The sequence below is a fragment of the Bos mutus genome, chromosome 10, assembly GCF_027580195.1.
Source record: "Bos mutus isolate GX-2022 chromosome 10, NWIPB_WYAK_1.1, whole genome shotgun sequence".
Taxonomy (NCBI): domain Eukaryota; kingdom Metazoa; phylum Chordata; class Mammalia; order Artiodactyla; family Bovidae; genus Bos; species Bos mutus.
This window is the reverse complement of record NC_091626.1, coordinates 35,915,580-35,935,988: the sequence shown is the minus strand read 5'-3', so window position 1 is coordinate 35,935,988 and position 20,409 is coordinate 35,915,580. Positions and strand designations below refer to the sequence as shown.

The following is a 20,409-nucleotide window of genomic DNA, read 5'->3' as shown; positions in this document are numbered from 1 at the left end:
GATGTTTCTGCATTCCCATACAGAGTACATTGTTTGGGTTCTAAAGGATCCAGATCGTCGCGGACCGAGAAGCTTGACTGCCTCTGCTCCCGAATGGGCCGCGCACATCTGTCTGAAGCCCCAGTCCTCTGAGCGGCAGAGAAGGAAATGCTGGGTGGAGGGTTCCCACTCACGCATGCCCTTCCGCGCCTCTCGCCCACTGGGGCTGGGCTTGGATTTTGCAACCATTTCCATCACCGCTGCTGTACTTGGCGCAGCCCTGCTGGAAACCGGCAGGGTGAGGCTTTCAGGCAGCCGGGGGGCCGCGAGGGGCGCTTTTAGGGCTGGGAACAAGGCTGTGGGAGCTTTCCTTATCTCAGGTTCACCCGCCTCCCCCCCCCCCCCCCCCCCCCCCGTGCAAGCCCGCGTCCCCGTTTCGCCGGCCCATCCCGGGTCCCCGATAGGCTTCTCCGCCAGGTGTGCGCCAGCGCCCGGGAGACCTTGCCATGCAGCGTACTCGCAGCCCCGCCCGCGGTGCCCAGTCTGGGGGAGCCGCGCTAACCCCCGCCCCGCCGCCAGGAACCCCTCCCCGGGGCCAAGCTCGAGCTATCCGGCGCTGCGTCTGCGCTGGGGACGGCTCCGCCCAGTTCTGCAGCCAGGGGTCCGGCGTTCCGGCCAGACCAGTGGTCCGAACGTGAGAAGACTTAGGGCTCCGCCGCTCTCTCGGGCTGTTCCCCGAAGTGGTTCTGGGAGCCTAGAGGCATAGGGGCTTAAGGAAGGAAGGGCCAGGGCCAGGGAGGGCGGGAGCGAGAAGGAGGAGAGGGCAGGTCAGCGGAACTGGGATGGGGCGCAGCCCAGCGGCGGGCACGGCCGGAGGAGAGAGAGGGCGCTGTCTTCCTGGCAAAGGATCCCTGGCTTGGCCGGCAGGAACCGAAACAAAAAAAAAAAAAGAAGAAGAAGAAGAAAGAAAGAAAGCACAGGAAAGGAAATCTGCCTGGTCGACCCGGGGCGGGGGAGGGTGGGGGGTGAGGGACGCACTGTGGGGAGGGCCAAGGGTGGCCGAGCGGATTCTCAGCCCACAGCCCAGCAACCGCTTCTTCTGCTGCTGCCTTGCTAGCGCCGCGTGGCCCCGAGCGAGACTCTTCTTTGGCCCTAAAGGGCCCCCCACAGTTGGCTTCCCTCCCTCGCTTTCTCCTCTGGAAAACTGGAGGCGTCGGTATAAGGTCTGCGACGCTTCACTGGCGATTGAGGTGCCGCGACGTGGCCAAGGCAAGCAAGGGGGTGGGAGAGAACCCGGATCTCCTTTGCCTGAGCGGAGCCGGCTTTTCAGTTTTTTGTTTTGTTTTGTTTTGTTTTCAATTTTCAGGAGCCCGCGGAAGAAAACCGCAACGCCAACCAGGCCTTCACGTCGAAGCGCCGCAGCAAATGGCCTCACCTGGTTTGGCTGCGTCTTGCCGAGGAACAAGGAGGAGATGGAAGGCCCTCTTTCTTTCATCGACTGACCTGGGCGCACACTCTGGAAACCAAAGGGTCCCAAGGACAATTACTGTCAGACATTCCCCCACTCAAACCCAGGAAACTTAATTTACACTACTTCAGGAGAAATTCCTGTATCATCTACAAAGGATGTGTTGTCTTTCCATGCGCATAACAAACCAGTTGAAGCAAAACAAAGGATCTCAAACTTACGTATCTTCAGTCTTGAAAGGTCCCTCTGTGTTAATGGATGTAATTAAAGGCCTTCTAGGTTTGCTGATAGATACTAGAACCGATCATCTCACATGTCCGCCATCGGAGAGTCCCAAGCTCCAGTCTCCACGTGAATTTCCGGACTCTTCCATAGCCCTTCCGGTAGAATCCAGGTGGCCCCATAGTTCTGCCTTTAGCAGGAGAGCTATTTCCTAGGAGTAACTGGGTGGGCTGCAATCCGCCTGCCTCTTCACGTTGAGAAACGCTTCTCTTGTGGGAACGTCTGTTTCTATTCATCCGATTTTCTAATGTCTTTGATCAGCCTAAATATTTTCTTGGCAAACGGAAATTGACCATGCCATGAATATGATAACAACCTGCTTGGAAAGAAGCTATTTTGTTTCGAAGCAGCAAGGGGGAGTGGGGGGCCGGGAAGCCAGGGAAGGGAGTAGGGGTCGGGTAACTAGCTGGCTGGTAAGAATGCCTGAAATAGATTCCTGAACATACATCTTTTTGCAGTCTCTGAAGCAGCTTTTTGAAAGATAGTCAGATAAACACACACCTGGGCTCCTAAAAGTCTTTGATACACTTTATATTTAAAAAAACAGAACTTCAATGGACGCCTCTGGAGAATTTCCCTTTAAAACATAGATGAAAGGCAAGGTTAATACAATGTTCTCTTAATCCCTTTGGCTTGTGAGTCAAAATAAATATGTTCTTCTGCATGTGATTGTACATCCTGCCATTTGGCTGTGGCTATAAGCAAATCGACCGGTAATAAAAGTGTTTTGAGGCTGTGTATTAAATGCAGTTCTCTTGAAATCAAGGGTTGGGGGGAGGGAGGGGCCTTACTTCACAGGCAAGAGTTGGTGGGTTTTTGAAAAAGCTGCAAGAAAAAGACCTTTCACCTCTCATTAGTGATGCCATCAGTGCTCAGGCAGAGTGGAGCTGAGGTCATGTTACATATGGCACACAGTCTGCTCAGCACTTGAAACGTCAGCTTTGAAATTTTAGAGAGGGGAAAGGTCATCTTTAATAAGCTAAAGTCTGGGGCTCCCATTGCCCTCTTTGCAAACTGGGTGGGTGTCCATATGCTTCAAACCTTCTACACAAGTTTTCTTTTTTTTAATTTGCAGTTTTAAGCTGATTTTTTGTTTCACATCTTCATTTAAGCTGTAATGTTTTCAGCTGTTAATACACCAAAAGGCCTTTCATTTTTATAGCAACTCTGTCATCTTTCCTTTTCTTCTTATGCAATCATAAAACTGTCTGTTCTGAGTGATAGCTTTTTAGAACTCAGCTTCCCAGAAGAAATGAAGTGTATCTGTCCATCTGCATACATGGATCCAGACATGTGGGCTATAGGGTTACCCTTCTGAGTGGGTAATTTAGACTTCACTTTTGTACACTACATAATTTACTGAACCTTCAAAACATTAAAACTTCCATATTATGTAAAAGCTCTAGTTTCTGAAAACTTCCTGGTACTACTAAAATTTTTCATGCCATTTACTGAAATTTCACATTTTATTTTTACCATGTGGGGGAAACTCTCAAATCAGAAGATATTGATTCTTCTGTAAGGTTTAAAGTTAAGGTTGACAGAAGCTACAGTGGTAGATATAGCACTGAAAAAAAGAAGTGCTAATATCTCACTTCCTTGTTCAAAAAATATTAGGAACATTTGTGAATGTTTAATCCTCATATTTTTTCAAGAAGTGAAGTCAACCAAACCCAAGGCACGAAACTATCCCCAGATCTCTTTGTAGCCACTGTCAATATGGATATAAATATTTTTCTTTCATGTCCCTCTGCAAGGAACTCCTCAATAGTGATTTGTCATTTACTCAATTCCAGAAACTTTTTTTCCTTATGGACCTACTAATCAAGAAGAGCAGCCTCAGCACACTTTTGTGTATTCCTCATTTCTCTTTATGTCTGCCAACCCATGTTGTCTATTTATATAACCCCAATTTTGGTTGTTGCTTTTTTTTTAGCTTTTTTCTTCTACATCAAAGTTACGTATTTTGTCATTATAAGATAAACTTTATTAAATAAGACAACTGTGTATGTTCAGCTTCAACTAGCAGACTGATCTCTTAAAATTCCTTCTCCTACTTTGCAAATTGAAAACATTGAAACATCCTCTTGAGTAAACTAGGGGTTCCTTATTACTGAGAGATTTAATGATTATGATATGCAGATAGGTGTTACTTTTGCTTTGTCTCTAGTTAGATTTTTCAAAAATCCTTAATTCTGGATGAGCGAAAATTTGAAAGAGCAGTCTGTATGATAGCAATTGAAACTAAGAGTGGGTAGAATAATTTCACAACCAAGCATGACATCAAGTAAATAATTTGATTCTAATTAGTTTCCTACATTAGCGTTTACTACTAAAAAGCTAGTTGACTTTGTGATACTTTAGCTAACCCAAAGCGCTTGAGACTTTGAGGACCCAAATGATTAAGTTCAATCAATCTAGTGAATAGAAAGTCAAGATTACGATGCACACTGTGGTCTCAGGGAGTGCATATGTGTTCGAGAGAGAGGTACTGTTGCTTTTTTTATTTTTGACTAAATTTTAAAATTCCCAAAAATACTCCAGGAAAATTTAAGAGCAGATTGTTTTACTCTGAAAAACAAGGAGTGAAATATTTCAAGAAGCAGATTCATCATCGACAGGTCAATAATTCATTAAAGGCCCATAAAAAGAATGCTAATAATTTACACATTTTATAGGATCCTTCACTCAGGAGCCTTTAACATTTTACAAGCCTGATCTCATTCATCTTCTCAGAACTTTCTCAACTTCTCAGTATTATTATTGCAAAGGGTGATTATTCCTATTACAAAAATATGGCAGAGAGGCTGTACAATTGCCCATGGAAGTATAATTCAGAGGCAGTTTGGGGATAAGAGCTATGAATCCCAATAAAATAAATAAGCAATATAGATATATTGTACAGCACAGAGAAATATAGCCATTATTTTGTAGTAACTTGAAATGGAGTATAATCTATAAAAACATTGAATCATTATGTTGTACACCTGAAACTAATTTAATATTGTAAATCAACTTTACATCAATTTTAAAGAGCTTTGAATCCCAGATCCTTTCCAATTTATCTAAAAAGCAATTTTCCATAAAGAGATCAGATTCAAAAGATTTCAATTTAGTGAGTCCTTGTAAAATTTTATCCTCCTTAAGTTAGACTCTATAATTCATGCTCAAGATTTGTGAGAAATTTCATAAATGTCTTTAAATCACTAAGAAAAAGAAAATGTAACATGAAGTGACATCAGTCCACACAGGTCTGGTAGTTCTTCCATCCTGTCTGGAAATAAGTCATAGTCTTAGTTGGTGAAAATGTCATGTGGGAGGAGACATACAGATTACAGAACCATGAGGTAATTACTACAGCTTAACTGTCCTACAGAGAAGCTATTAAGTGTTCATAAACAGGGTTACAATAGGATACATATTCTATGACAAGATTTGGCCTGTATTTTCAATGCTTACAATTCTTTCTTTGACTTATTTAAGAGAAGAACTACTAGAAATTCCAGAAAAGTAAGGATTTGGCTTGTCTTAAGGACAGTGTTTCATTAACTTTAGTAGGCATGCAAAGGACCTGAGACACTTGTAAAAATTCAGTGGCCAAACCCCCAGAATTTTGATTCCCTAGGTTTACAATGGGATCCTGGAATCTGCATTTTATGGCAGGAACTAATTTTAATGCAAGTGGTTAGTGGGCTATTCTTTGAGAATAAACAATCACTCTGCCTGATGTAGGAACATAAAAAGGATATGTTCTATCAGCAGGAACAATATTTATCTTTTTCTTTTAGGAATAATATTTAAACTGCAAATTTTGACCTAACCAGTATTTACTTTGTATGATTTTGAAAGAGAATTTTTAGAATAGATTTTTTTACTGGGGAGGGGAGAATCTTTGGGTTTCTGAAGGATTTCGTGGGCCTTAAGATGTTTCTAACTAGTAACTGGATAGAAAATAGTTTGTCCTCTTCAAGTGATTGCTTCCGCTAAATGAGTTAGCAGGAAAGTGACATCAGACCAGGACAATGAGACAAAAGAAACATCTTTGAAGAAAATTCAGCACCAGCCATGAAAACTAAACAAATCGCATTGGCCAAAGAACAGTATTGCCTCCTGAGTACACCTTAAAAACCAACAAGTTTTGTGAACATCTCTCAGTGTGCATGACCCCATTAGAACAGTAATTAAACACCTCTTCCCCAAGATTTGCATGAAATGAAGATGCTCTGGAGTGTTGCTACAATATGACAGAAGGAATGGAAAATAAAATCTAAGAGGGAGTTAACAGTGTTGTCTGCACTGCAAATAGTGGTCATTTGTTGCTTGCTTACAAAGGTTGAAAAGTATTTTTACGATAAAGAACACAATCACATAAATGGCAGCTTCTTGCTTATGAGAGGGAGATTAAATACCCAAGAAGGTTAATAATCATAATTTATTATTCTCTCCCTTTAAAGATCATTTGAAAATGAGATCATGGAAACATAGATATCAGACTCTTTGCTGTTGGGAGAAGCCAAGAAGTCATTGGATAAACCTGTCACTCTAAGTAAAATCCTTGCAAAAAAAAAAATCCCTTTGATGGGGCAACCCTCACTGCTGCTTAAACACTTGAGTATTGGAGAACTCACTACCTCACATCTGTTTTGTATGTTTTAAGACTCAACAAAACAAGAAAGATATGCCTGGTGGTAACAAAGTCACATGAAATCCATGATACATATGAGAGAAGCATGAAGAGGATCTTCTAATTACTTGTTGGTCAAGTAGAAAGTTAGAGTAAACTGTACTGGCTAAACTGCTTTCTCAAGTTTCCATTTTAGGCATTTCTACTGTTTGCCCACTGCCTAGTAGGCTGCTGGAGTTCACTATAGGAAAAGTAAATATTGTCATTTCAAATAAAGAACTGTTTATTATATAACAGAACAGAGGCTGCCTTCTATTTTTGAGATTCTGCTAAGTTAATTGGGGACAGTAGCCAAAGCAGCTGCCCAGGAGATGATGTTTTCCAACAGCTACAGTACTTAAAGCTGAGCTGGGTTCGTGTTTGTCTACAATGTGGCAATCACATTGTTCTTTTCCTTGGATGTTCTTTGGCTCCTATTGGGGTTGAGTAAATGGAGGCACCATTTGTACTACTTTACCAGCCCATTTGACTCCTGCAGTGCAGCTAAACCATAAGGCAAGGCAGATCAAAGTCAGAACTGATGGCTTGCTACCATTAATGGGATTCAGCTCAGACTCTTCTCAATGAAGGGGAAAATGTTGACTTAACCCCTATTTCCATCTAAATCAGAGGTTCCAAAATTTTGATAGATTTGGGACTGTACTCAGTGTTTTTAATAACTTCTCCATTTTGTTGGAGGTTTGTCTGCTGCCCGTGTTTTGAAACACTGGCTTAAATATATGACAGAGGAAAGAAATCTGGACTGAGTAGTGATTTAAGATAAACAAACACAAAGCTTTGGTTAATGAAAGAATGTTTTTCAGGAATAATACTTTGCACTTCTATAATGCTTTCTGCTTTTCAGAGGGCTTCTTCTTTTTGCCCCTCACTTGTAAGATGGATAAGGGCCAGTGATATTATTAACTCCATGTTATAAATCAACTGAGGTAAAGAGTGTATACAAGTGAGTGGATACGTGGTAGATGGAGGTTAGCAGCATGACCTTTCCCATCTTTGTTTACCAAGTTCATAGTCTCATTTTCTTGTAGGTCAAAACATATAGATGTACCTCAAGTTTCTTCATGGCTATAGCATAGTTGATGGATTTTTTAAATTTATGTAACTATTCCTTTATTGATGGATGTGTTTTTTTGCCAAACTTTTTCTTTTATGACGATCCTGTGACTATCTTTATACTTACATTTTTGAGTACTTGTGTGTATATTTCGTTAAATTGCTAAAAGTGAAATAGCTGAGGCAAAGGGTAATGTGTATTAAAATTTTCATGTATATTGCCAAATGGTCCTTCAAAATGTGTACACTTGCCTTGACAGTATGCAATAGACTAATTTTTCCCAATTGCCTAGCTATACTCTTTAATCTTTGCCAATCTGATTGTGGAAAGTGAAAGTGAAGTCGCTCAGTCGCATCCGACTCTTAGCGACCCCATGGACTGCAGCCCACCAGGCTCCTCCATCCATGGGATTTTCCAGACAAGAGTACTGGAGTGGGTTGCCATTGCCTTCTCCAGAAATACAGCTGCTGCTGCTGCTAAGTTGCTTCAGTCGTGTCCAACTCTGTGCGACCCCGTGTGGCTAATTTAAATTTTTTACTTTTATTATTATTAAAGTTTAGTATCTTTTTAAGAATTAATTAATTATTTATTTTTGGCTATGTTGGGTCTTTGTTGCTGCTCCGGCTTTTCTCTAGTTGCAGCGAACAAGGGCTATTCTCTAGTTTCAATGTGTGGGCTTCTCATTTGCCGTGGCTCCTCTTGTTGCAGAGCATGGGCTCTAGGGCACACGGACTTCAGTAGTTGGGGCACATATGCTCAGTAGTTGGTGCTTGGGCTTAGTTGCTCCGTGGCATGTGGCATCATTTTCAGAGCAGGGTTCGAAACAGTCCCCTGAGTTGGCAGGCAGATTCTTTACCACTGAGCCACGAGGGAAGCTGAGTTTAGTGTCTTCTAAATCATGCCTGGAATAGATATAATGAAAGAGGAAAGTGTACAAATTACAGCTCCATAACTTTTTACATTTGTATACATCTGAATAGCTATCATCTAGATAAAGATATAAAATATTTCCATCACCTCAGAAAATTCTCTCTCGCCACTTTACCTGCCCACCCCAGGGGTAGTCACTCTTCTGACTTCAAGTGTCAACATCAATTCATTTTGCTTATCTTGAATTGAATGTAAATGAAATCAAACAGTTTTATCACATCTTCCTTTCTTCAACATAATATCTGTGGGAATCATCCGTGTTGTTATGTGTGACAGTGGTGCATTTTTAAAATTATTGTTTGTATTCCACTATATGAATACACAATAATAGGCTGATAATCCATTCTCCTGCTGATGAACACTTGTGTTGTCTCTAGCTTTTTACTATAATGAATAAAGCTGCTATGAACATTCTTACCCATGTCCTTCATTGGGTATATGTTCTCATTTCTCATGGTCATATACCTGGAGAATTGCTGAGTCAAGGAGTAGCTGTTTATTTAGCTGAAAAAAAGATACTGCTTAGTGGTGTTCTAAAGTTACTCTCCCTCTAGCAATTGTATGAGAGTTCCAGCTGCTCCACATCTTTCCCAATACTTGGTATTTTTATTCTTTCAAATTTTAGACTTTCTGCTGGACGTATAATAGTATCTTGTGGATTTAATTTGCATCTCTCTGAAAAAGAATTATATTGACCATCTTTTCATGTACTTATTGACAATTTGGATAGTCTCTTTTGTATAATGCTTATTCAGATCTTTGCCCATTCTCGCAGTTGTTTGTGTTTTTTTGATCTTCTTTGTATACGTTTTTTATACATTCTGGACATAACCCCTTTGTCGGATGGATAGATAGATAGACAGATAATGAAAATATTATCCTACGATGTGACTTGCCTCTTCATTCTCATACTAAAGTTCTTATATTGAACAAAAGTTCTTAATTTCAGTTAAATGCAATTATGTTTTTATTATTTTATAGTTATTATCTTTTCTATCATATTTAAGAAATATTTGTCTATGCAAAGTCATGAAATGTTATCCTATGTTTTCTTCTAGAGGAAATTTGATATTTTAGTTTGATATTTATACTTATGAGCTATCTTGAATTAATTTTTATAGGTGGTGTAAAGTAGGAGTCAAGTCTGAGGTTTTTTTCCCTTATAGATACACAACAGTTCTAGCTTTGTATGTTGAGAAAGCCATTCTTTTTCCCACAGAATTACATTTGTACCTCAGAGAGAAAGTATTTGATATTTCACCATCAAACATGTAAGCTGCAATGCTTTGGTTTAGGTTTTTTGTAGATATTTTTTGTCATATTAATAAAGTTCCCTTCTATTTTAACATATGAGAGTTTTTGTCCTGAGTGGTTTTTTGAATCAAATGCATTTTCTGTATTTATTGAGATAATCATATGTTTTTTCTTTTTTTTCCATTAATGTGATGAATTATATGGATTATTTTATTTTATTTTTTGGCTGTACCATATGGCATGCAGGATCCCAGTTCCCAGCCAGGGATCAAACCCATGGCCCCTGAAGTGGAGGCGAGGAGTCTTAACCATTGGAGAATGCTGGTAAGTCCGTGTATTGATTATTTTAGAATGTTAAACCAACCTTGCATTCCTGGTATGAATCATTCTTGGTCATTATGTATTATCTTTTTTTCTATGTCTGTATTAAATGTAATAATGTTTTATTTAGAATTTTTGAATCCATATACAGAAAGGATTTTGGTTTTGGTATCATATTTATGTTAACCTAATAAAACAAGTAATTAATTCTTCCTGTTTTCTCTAACCTCTGAAAGGATCTGAGAGATATTACTATTATTTCTCCTTAAATATTTATAAAAATTTACCTTGAAAGTCACCTGAGCCTAGATGATCTTTATGAAATTCTATCCATGTATTCAATTTATTAAACATGTGTCAGAGTATTAGTATTTTTATTTCTTTTTATATCAGTTTTGGTAAATTGTATTTTTCAAAGAATTTGTCTGTTTTGTCAAGTTTATTGGCAAAGAGTTGTCATCATGTTCTCTCAATATCTATAGAATGTGTAGTGACATCACATTCTGAAACTCTTGATATTGGTCATTTGTGTCTTCTCTTTTATTGGTTATTTTTTCTGGGAGATCATAGATTTTATTCCTGTAAAGAAAAGATTGTCTGTGATGATTTCTTTATTGCATACTTTTTATTTCATTGATTGCAGTTGCATTCTTTATTATTTCTTTTCTTCTGCTTTATTTGTGTCTAATTGGCTCTTCTTTTTCTATATTCATAAGGTAAAAGCTTAGAGTATTGATTTTCAACTATTTTGCTTTTCTAATGTGTTTATTAGAAGCCATTAATTTCCTTCTAGGAACTGTTTTAGCTACATCCCACAAGTTTTCATATGCTTTATTTTCATTATCCTTCAGTTCAAATATTTTCTAATTTCCCTTGTGATTTCCTCTTTGGGCCACAGGTGATTTAGAAGTATGTTTCTTAATTTTCATACACGTTGGGATTTCCTATTTATATTTTTGTGTTGATTTTAATGGTTAGAGAATATATGCTGCATGATTTCAGTTCTTTGAAATTTGTTGAGTCTTGCTTTATAACCCAGCATATGGTCTATTTTTAGTGTGCATTTGAAAAGAATGAGTATTCTGCAGTTGTTGGGTATAGTGTTCTATATATATCAATTAGGTCGAGTTGCTTAATAGTGTTGTTTAAATATATCCGTATTGACATTTTGGAGTTTTTGTTTATAGTTACTGGGAGACGTGTGTTAAAACTTCTAATATGATAGTGACTTTGTCTATGTCTCCTTTATTTCACTTAATTTTTACTTCAATATGTTAAAGCTCTGTTATGATGTCTATGCAAATTTAGATTTGTTGGGTCTTCCTGCTGAACTGATCCTTTTATTATTATGAAATGTTTTTCCTTATCTCTAGTAACACTTGCCTGAAAGAACACTTTTTCTCTTAAACATAATTATACCAGGTTTCTTTTAATTAGTGTTTCCACGCTATATTTTTTTCCATCATTATACTTTCAAGTTATCTGTGTCTTTATGTTTAAAGTATGTTTCTAATGAGCATAATATAATTAATTATTTTCTTAAAACTATCTGACATCTATTGATATTTATTTTTAGTTAATTTGTTGATATAACTGGGATTAAATTTATCTTTTTTCTATTTGTTTTCTATTGGTTTCATCTTGTCTTTATTCCTCCTTCCTGTTTCCTTTTATAACAATTAAGATTTTATCTCCATTTAATTTTCATTATGCTCCTAGTATTTTTGTTTATAATTACAAAATTATATGTTTAAAATGTTAAGTCCTCCTATTCAGGAACAATATATATTTATTCAGGTCATGTTAAGCCTAAAGTGGGTTGAACAGGGTACTCCCCAAATTCATGTCTATTCAGAACCCCAAAATGTTTTTGGAAATAGGGATTTTGCAGATGTAATTAAAGCAAGTATTGAGATGAAATCATGTTGAATTAGGGTGGTTTATAAATCAAATGAGAGTCCTTGTAAGAGATAGAAAGGATGCACAGATATAGAGGACTATGTGAAAATATAGAAGACCATGTGAAGACAGAGATAGAGATCACAATGATGCAGGCTAAGGGGGTAATAAGATATGCCAGTAACAACCAGAAGCTAGGAGAGAAGGATGTGGCAGTATCTTCCTCAGAGCCTCTGTAAAGGAACCAGCCTGATCAGTTTGTGGCAATTTATGACAGCAGCCACAGGAAACTAATACAAAGCCTTTCAGAAAAATTTTAGAGTTTATTTGCATAAATCTTGCAAAATTCTTATTAAATGTATTTCTAGGCATTTCATATCTTTTATTGCTCTTATGGATTCTATATACTTTTATATTTAAAAGTTTAATGATTATAATATTATTTATTAAAATATTGATCTTATATATTAAAATATTTATGTACATTAAAATATTTATGTAGCATTTTATGTATAAAAATTTTAACTTTCTGATTACTACTAGGAACCTAAGAAAGCTGTTATCTTTTATCTGGTCTCTTTATAAAACACTAATATTTGTTGCAACTATTTTTTATTATTCCCATGGATTTTCTAGGTTAACTTGGAAAATGTCTCTTCCTTTCAAATATGTCTTATGTTGAACCATATGGTGGCTCAGCGCTAAAGAATTCACCTGTGATGCAGAAGATACAGGAGATGCCACAGATTTGATCCCTGGGTTGTGAAGATCCCTGGAGGAGGGCATGGCAACCCATATCAGTATTCTTGCCTTGCAGAATCCCATGGACAGAGGAGCCTGAAAGGCTACAGTCCATAGCATCTCACAGAGTTGGATGTGACTGAGCACACAATGCACACATATTGTTATTCCCTTACAAGTTTTTACTTTTATCTTCATTAATTCTTTCTGCTTCTTTGGGCTTATTTGTTTTTATTTTTCTGGTTTCTTGAGTTGAAATCTTGGCCATCTATTTGCAGTCTTTCTTGCAAAATAATACAATTATTGCTATGGACTTTCCTCTGAAACTTTATTTTATAGGTTTCCTACATAAAATTCTACTTTTTAAAAGTATTTAAATAACAGACATAGTCATACAAGTAAAACTTCAACCTCCAATTTAGAAGCGTTTAAACTGGGGATTTCCCAGCTGGTCCCAGAGTTTAAGACTCTGCACTCCCTATGCTGAAGTGGGGGGCAGGGAAGGGTTCGATCCCTGGTCAGGGAACTAGGTTCCACTTACTGCAACTAAAGATCTGCCATGCGACAACTAAGACGCAGTGTAGTCAAATAAATAAATAAAAATAAATATTAAGAAAAGAGAAATGTATAAATTGACAAGAGGAATGTCTTTGCTCTCCATTCTCCGGCTCACAACTCTGAGTCCATGCCTTGGAGTTAACCACTTTGGATCATTTCTGGCTTTGGTCCTTTTTATGGATATATCTAGAGCGCTGAATAGTATTCTATGTCTCTCTTGTTTGGTTTATCAACTGTCAGGAATACTCCTGCATGTCTTCAATGAAAGATTTGGAGTTTAGCCCATTTAACACTTCTCAGTTCCCTACTCTTTCATGCAATTTTGATTATTTTATAACTTACTATATAGCTTACAAAAATATATTTAAACTTCTTTTTTCTTGATCCATCAACTATTTAGTAAAACTTGATTCTCTCCTAGGTAAGATGAGGAAATTAGTATGGCTACACTTCTCTTAACTTCATTGTCTCTGCCTCCCAGTTTCTTTTCATTTTGGTAAAATCATAGGATATATTGTTGCTTTTATTATTTTGAAGCAAAAAAGCTTTATTTTACCTTCGCTTATTCTTTCTCTAATGTTTTTTTCCTTATGTAAACCCGAGTTTCTGATCTATGTAATTTTCCTTTTGTCTGAAGAACTTCCTTAAACATTTCTGAAAAAGCAGATCTATTGGCAACAAATATCTCTCAATCTTTGTTTGAGAACATCTTAATTTCTCATTCACTTTGTTTTTTTCTGCAAAAAGTCTTATTGTTTGCATTTGGTCCAAGGTTTGGGAGAGGGCTCCCGGGGAGTTAAAAAGCTGCCTAGTGGCTGCAGAGAGGGGCTTCATGTAGAAGCCCTGACATCAGAGGGGCTCCTCAAAGTCCAATAGGCTCCAGAAGTCTCTAGTCGTGCTTCCAAGAGATACTCCCTTAACCCAGCCTGAAGACCAGCCAGCCTGTGGAGGTTGGTCAGGTGGTCACCCATCTTCTTGATGAGTTTCACCTGCTCCTCCAAGAAGTGACTCTCCAGGAAGTCACAGAGGTGGGGGTCTGCGGGGGCCATGTGGATCTAAAAGGGCATGGCTCGGGTTCTTCTGCATGAGAAGGGTGGCTTCCATAGCATCCTGGGTTTTACCTTACTCATCTTGAGATGGTTTCTGCACGTCCTGGAAGGGGACACGACCCCAACACTGGTTTCACATTTTCGAGAGACAGCTGGGCACCTTTACCATTCTCCTAGGCCAACTGGCAGAAAAAATGGCCCATGCCCTTCAGACCCACATTTTCTTGGTGAAAATAGAAGTCCAAAGAGAGGTAGGTGTAGGAGGCCTGCAGATGCATGTTGACCAGGAGGTTGATGGTGGCCCTCACCTCTGTGGAATAATTCTGACGAATCTCACAGTTGATGGGTAATAAGGAAGTAAGCTCAGAAAATGGTGTTGGCTGGTCCTAGTGACTGAAGACAGCTGAATGGCTGATTCTGAAGGTTATGATTGGAAAAAAGATTGGAGGGTGATGGGAGGCTGGAGCAAGGGGTGTCCTTGGGTCTGTTCCCTCCAAACACTGTTGAAGCAAGAGACCTGTGTGACCATCACCTGGCACACTGCCTCTCCTTCACTTTTGAATGATAATTTCTCAGGATGTAGAATTCTAGGTTAATGTTTCTTTCTCTTCAACACTTTAAATATTTCACTCCACCCTCTTACTTGCATAATTTTTGAGAAGTCAGATCTCAATTCATATGTTTGTTCCTCTGTAGGTGTGGTATTATTCCCCCTCTGGCCTCATTCAAAATTTCTTTATCTTTGATTTTCTGTAGTTTGAATGCTGTATGCCTGTGTGTCATTTGGGGAGAACTGATCCTACTTATTGTTCTTTGAGTTTCCTGGATGTGTGATTTGTTGTTTAATATTAATCTGAGGAAATTCTGTTTCTGGCATTCCCAAAAGGAATATCTTTGTTATACCTTCTGTAGTTGTCCATGAATCTGTTCCTTTTTTTTAAAGTCTTTTTTTCTTTTCAGTTTTGGAGCTTTTTATTGATATAATCTCATGCTTCTTCTTCAGCCATGTCCACTCTATGAATGAGCCCACCAAAGCCCGTCAGAAGTAATCACATTCTTCATTTCTGTTTTTGATGTCTAGAATTCATTTTGACTCTCTTTTAACATTTCCATCTTTCTTCTTGCCCATCTATTCTTGTATGTTGTCTGCTTTATCCATCAGGGCTTTTAGCATGTTAATCATAGTTATTTGAATACTTGGACTGATAATTCCAACATCCCTGACATATCTGAATTTGATTCTGATGCTGTTCCTTCTCTGCAAAATGTGTTGATTGCCTTTCAGTTTGCCCTGTAACTTTTAGTTGAAAGCTGGTCCTCATGTCATGGTTTAAAGGAACATGGTCTGATTTCCATTTAGGATTCTCCTCCAGTAAATTGTGATTCTTTCTATTGGCCTGTTTGTCTCTCCGATTTTGAGGGCAGCAGTTTGCCCCGTGACTTCAATTCTCTAAGGGATTTAAGAAAAGTTGTTGATTTTCAGGCTTTTTGTTAGTTGTTAGGATGGAGTGGTGATTTTAAAGCATCTTATATTTCTGACCAGAAATCAGAAATCCTTTCAACTTTGTAACTCTCTTTTGCATAGTTTATAATAACACTTACAACCTGAATTTTCCATACTTCGTCTTCATCTATAAATCTATTATGAAATTCAAGTCCAAATAATAGCACTTACGGTATTATGATTATGTAACTAGTATTTGTTACAGATCTAGGTGGGATGATTGAATCCATAGAAAAGGAGTTGTAATTTTATGTTCCTAAACCTGTGCTACTCTGAGATTTTCCTATAACAAAGGGAAATGGATATTCCTTTCATACAGTTTATCCATTTCTCAAATGAATGCCTTGTCTTAGCTTACTGCATCTATGGACCACAATTTTCACAGAGTTTGTAATTCTCTTGTTGAAAGAGAAAATATATTTTGTAATTATCCCGATTGTTATTTGTACTGTTTTTGGAATAGTTACTTTTAAACAGACTATTTTATTGTCACATTGCATAAATTTATTCCCACTGTTTCTTTGTATGGTCTTTGTGGGTTACTTTTGCTGTTTCTTAGAGTCTGTGTCATCCTTTGTCATGGATTCCTCTTTGGTGTTGCTGAAGTATATTTTGGTACTTTTCAACTTTTTTCAGAAGAGCTATATAAGAACTGGTCTAAGTCTTTGCATGTATGAAATGTCTTCATTTCACTTTCACACTTGGTTGATGGTGTGGCTGCATACAGAATTTTATGTTCAAAATGTTTTTTCCTTAGTTATTTGAAAGCATTACTCCATTGCTTTCTTGCTTGCTTTTCTATTTTTCATGGATAATATCTTTATTACATTATACATTATATTATTACTTTATTATTTTATACCTTATAAAGATATAAAAGTACGGATTTTTCACTAGGAGCCAACTATCTTTATGTTCCACTACTGTTTTTATCACTTCTTGGTGTCTCAACTAAGAATACCTGTCTTGATTTCACCTGGAAATCTGTTACACATATTTGCATCTGCTAGATTCCCTTAGGTACAACTGACACTCTTGGTTGCTCAGTTGTAATTCCTTTGACATTTCACTTGGACTTCTACCTCTGGTGTGTGCTGGGCTGTTGTCCATCTCAGGCGTAAGCAGTCCCTGGCCTGCTCCATCCCCCCACTGGCCACTCCTCTGGCTAGAATGTTAAGTATCTCCCATAGTTGCTCTGCTTTCCTCCATTGCTTTCTTGCATCCCATGTGTCCGTGGAATCCCTGAAATCATTACTTGTTTGTAGTAAAGTTTCCCCTATTCACCCCCCCCGCCAACCCAAAGACTTTGGTGTGTTCTCTTTATACATATTCTGAAGTTTCAGAATGAATCTTTTTTTTTCCAAACTGGTTCTCTTTCAATCTGAAGTTTTATATTTTATATCAACTCTAGGGTATGTTCTTCTATTCCTTTTTTAATTTTTTTCTCATTTCTCTGTTCCTAGAACATCTGTGTAGGACAGATATTGGTTTTTTCAGTTCTACTTCTCTTGACATTTTTTCCCTCATGTTTTCTGTCTTTGGTCTTTTTACTCTATATTGCAGGAGATTTTCCTGATTTGTTTTCTTGCACTTTTTCGATTTATTTTTTATTTTGGTGATGTATTCTTAATTTCCATGAACTCTTCATTGCTTCCCAACTGCTCTTCTTTCATAGTAGTCTATTTTGGTTTAAAAGTGAATATATTCTCTTTTTGGACATTAATGAGAATTCCTTATAGCTTCTTCTGTTTTATGAATTATTTATATTTCCACTGTCAGGTCAGTTCTTTCAAAATTTATTTCAGTTGTTATCCAAGTAAACTTGAGGTGCAGAATTTCCTACTAATCCATGGTCTTTAACTCATTTATTTGTGGATCAAGGACAAATGCAATTGATATAGGTGGCTTGAGTGGGGTTTCCTTTCTTCTGCTCCAGAATTAGAGCTAGATTTTGTGTTTTTTGGTAGGAATGTGGATGATAGAATTTACTTTAGGTTGCTGGGGGCAGGTGGTCAGGCTGGTCCTCTCCCCAAATGCCAAAGCATTTTCGGTCCTCTCTGGTATGCCAACCCCTATTTTGAATTACTATTGCATGAATATATCACATAAACTGATTAAATTTCTTCACAGATGATGTTTCCAACTTGGCCTGGGGGCAAAATCCTTTGCTGCACAGAAGGCTGTGGCAGGGGACCAAAGATCTAGGATGACAGGATTCCATGCTCTGGTTCCATCAGCCCTGGGTTTACATGCCCATCTGTGGAGTTGGGGGTGAGAATGTCTGTACTTGTAACCCCATGGATTGAGTAGAGAAGGTGTATTCAGAGGAGATTCAAATGCTTTTATCTGAAGATTAAGACAAAAGCAATAATCATTCACTATTATAGGCAAATGTGATTAATCCCACTTTATGAGTGCATTTGATGAAATACTGTGAATGAATCATGGATGTTAGAAATGAGGAGCAGCATGAGACAGTAAGTCAGCCTAACATAAACAACACCATTGCTGGTCCTTGTGTTGATCTTTGTGGGGAAAACTAGAGAAAATGCTTAAGTATTTCCATCAACTTAACCTTGGTCCTGCTGCTGCTGCTAAGTCACTTCAGTCGTGTCCGACTCTGTGCGACCCCATAGACAGCAGCCCACCAAGCTCCCCCGTCCCTGGGATTCTCCAGGCAAGAACACTGGAGTGGGTTGCCATTTCCTTCTCCAATGCATATAAGTGAAAAGTGAAAGTGAAGTCGCTCAGTCGTGTCCGACTGTAGCGACCCCATGGACTGCAGCCTACCAGGCTCCTCCGTCCATGGGATTTTCCAGGCAAGAGTACTGGAGTGGGGTGCCATTGCCTTCTCTGAGCCTTGGTCCAGTTCTCATCAATTAGGAGTGGAGAGGAAGAGGCTATGTAAATCACGAACATCATAGCAAATATGTCATAGACTCCAATGGAGACCTACTTCCAGTTTCTGATTCACTAAATATCTTTCCCCTGAAGTGAGCATAGAGTAATCATGGAAGGAAAATGTGACTGTGGTTAAAACTTGTGGAATCATACAGAGTGTTTGGGACCTTATTCACTCCATTTGCACTCCTCCTTTCATTTGTAGAGTTCCGATCCATTTCAAAGACTTTTCTAGGTACTGACAGAGAATAAAGTTCTGCGAAATTGGAAACTTTTATATAGATCAAGATTTTCAGTATATCCCAAAACATAGTTAGATTTGATACAGATAAATCTCAGCTACATCACAATGTTGATCACTTCCTTTCTTTTAAGCAGAGTAACTGCCATTCTCAAACATAGATCAAGCATTTAGCCCCAACAATTGTTGTAATCAAAATAGATGGTGATCAGTGTATCCAGTCTCTCATCTGTGCTTTGGCTATAATGTTTAATTTTCATTTCCTCCTTTCCATTGACATGGAAGGAGGTGAGATAGCCCTTTACAGGGGATGTTTTTACTTCATCATTCTTACATAAGAGCCAGAATTCCATTTGGAAAGAGAAATTACATTGGGTTTGATCAATACCCTCAAAGAATTAAGGAAAAAAATTACTTGACTTTAATGTGTACTTGATGCCCATGATTTGTGTTCTTCTGTTAATTGCAGCATCACTAGCAATTAGATTAGCAATTGTTAACATCTAAAATTGATTTTAATGCAAAAGAATCAATACTTGAGCTAAATGTTTAAATATCTTGACACTAACAAGAGACTCAGTCTTTCCAATTGAATTACTTTTTGCTTTGTGCATTTTACAACCTTGAGCATGTCTAAGAGAGATGAAAAGTACCTATTGTTGTAAAGACAACGTAAATAACTTGCTGTGGTCATAGAAATGAAGGCAATGGCACTGATGGGAACAGTAAGGGGTAAGTATAGTTTGTGAAACTCAAGTATCTTAGCATTAAATTTGACAAAAATTATACTAATTACAATGGCTGATGAGGTTTTATTTGTAACTTTTTTTAATTGGAGTATAGTTGATTTAAAATATTGTGTTAGTTTCAGGAGTACAGCAAAGTAATTCAGCTATATATATTTTTTCATTTTATATTATTTTCCATTATAGGTTATTACAAAATGTTTTTATAGTCCCATATGCAAAGAATTAGCAGAAAACAGTAGAATGGGAAAGACTAGAGATCTCTTCAAGAAAATTAGAGATACCAAGGGAATGTTTCATGCAAAGATGGGCTCGATAAAGGACAGAAACCGTATGGACCTAACAGAAGCAGAAGATATTAAGAAGAGATGGCAAGAATAAACAGAAGAACTATACAAAAAGATCTTCATGACCCAGGTAATCACGATGGTGTGATCACTCACCTAGAGCCAGACATCCTAGAATATGAAGTCAAGTGGACCTTAGGAAACATCACTACAAATAAAGCTAGTGGAGGTGATGAAATTCCGGGTGAGCTATTTCAAATCCTCAAAGATGATGCTGTGAAAGTGCTGCACTCAACATGCCAGCAAATCTAGAAAACTCAGCAGTGGCCACAGGACTGGAAAAGGTCAATTTTCATTCCAACCCCAAAGAAAGGCAATGCCAAAGAATGTTCAGACTACTGCACAATTGTCCTCATCTCACACGCTAGCAAAGTAATGCTCAAAATTCTCCAAGCCAGGCTTCAACAGTACGTGAACCGTGAACATCCAGATGTTCAAGCTGGATTTAGAA

The 20,409-nt window shown here is 38.1% G+C and overlaps 1 protein-coding gene and 1 pseudogene across 1 annotated transcript; both read right to left on the bottom strand.

Annotated features, from left to right (window-relative positions):
• Nucleotides 1-14,000: 14,000 nt before the first annotated feature.
• On the bottom strand, nt 14,001-14,868 carry LOC106700613 (ferritin light chain pseudogene; annotated as a pseudogene).
• A 1,765-nt stretch (nt 14,869-16,633) lies between these two features.
• LOC102265209 (SNRPN upstream open reading frame) lies at nt 16,634-16,865 on the bottom strand. The gene is given in 3 exon segments (XM_014476668.1): nt 16,634-16,731; nt 16,734-16,775; nt 16,778-16,865. Coding segments are annotated over 3 exon segments (228 nt in total).
• Between the last annotated feature and the right edge of the window lie 3,544 nt (nt 16,866-20,409).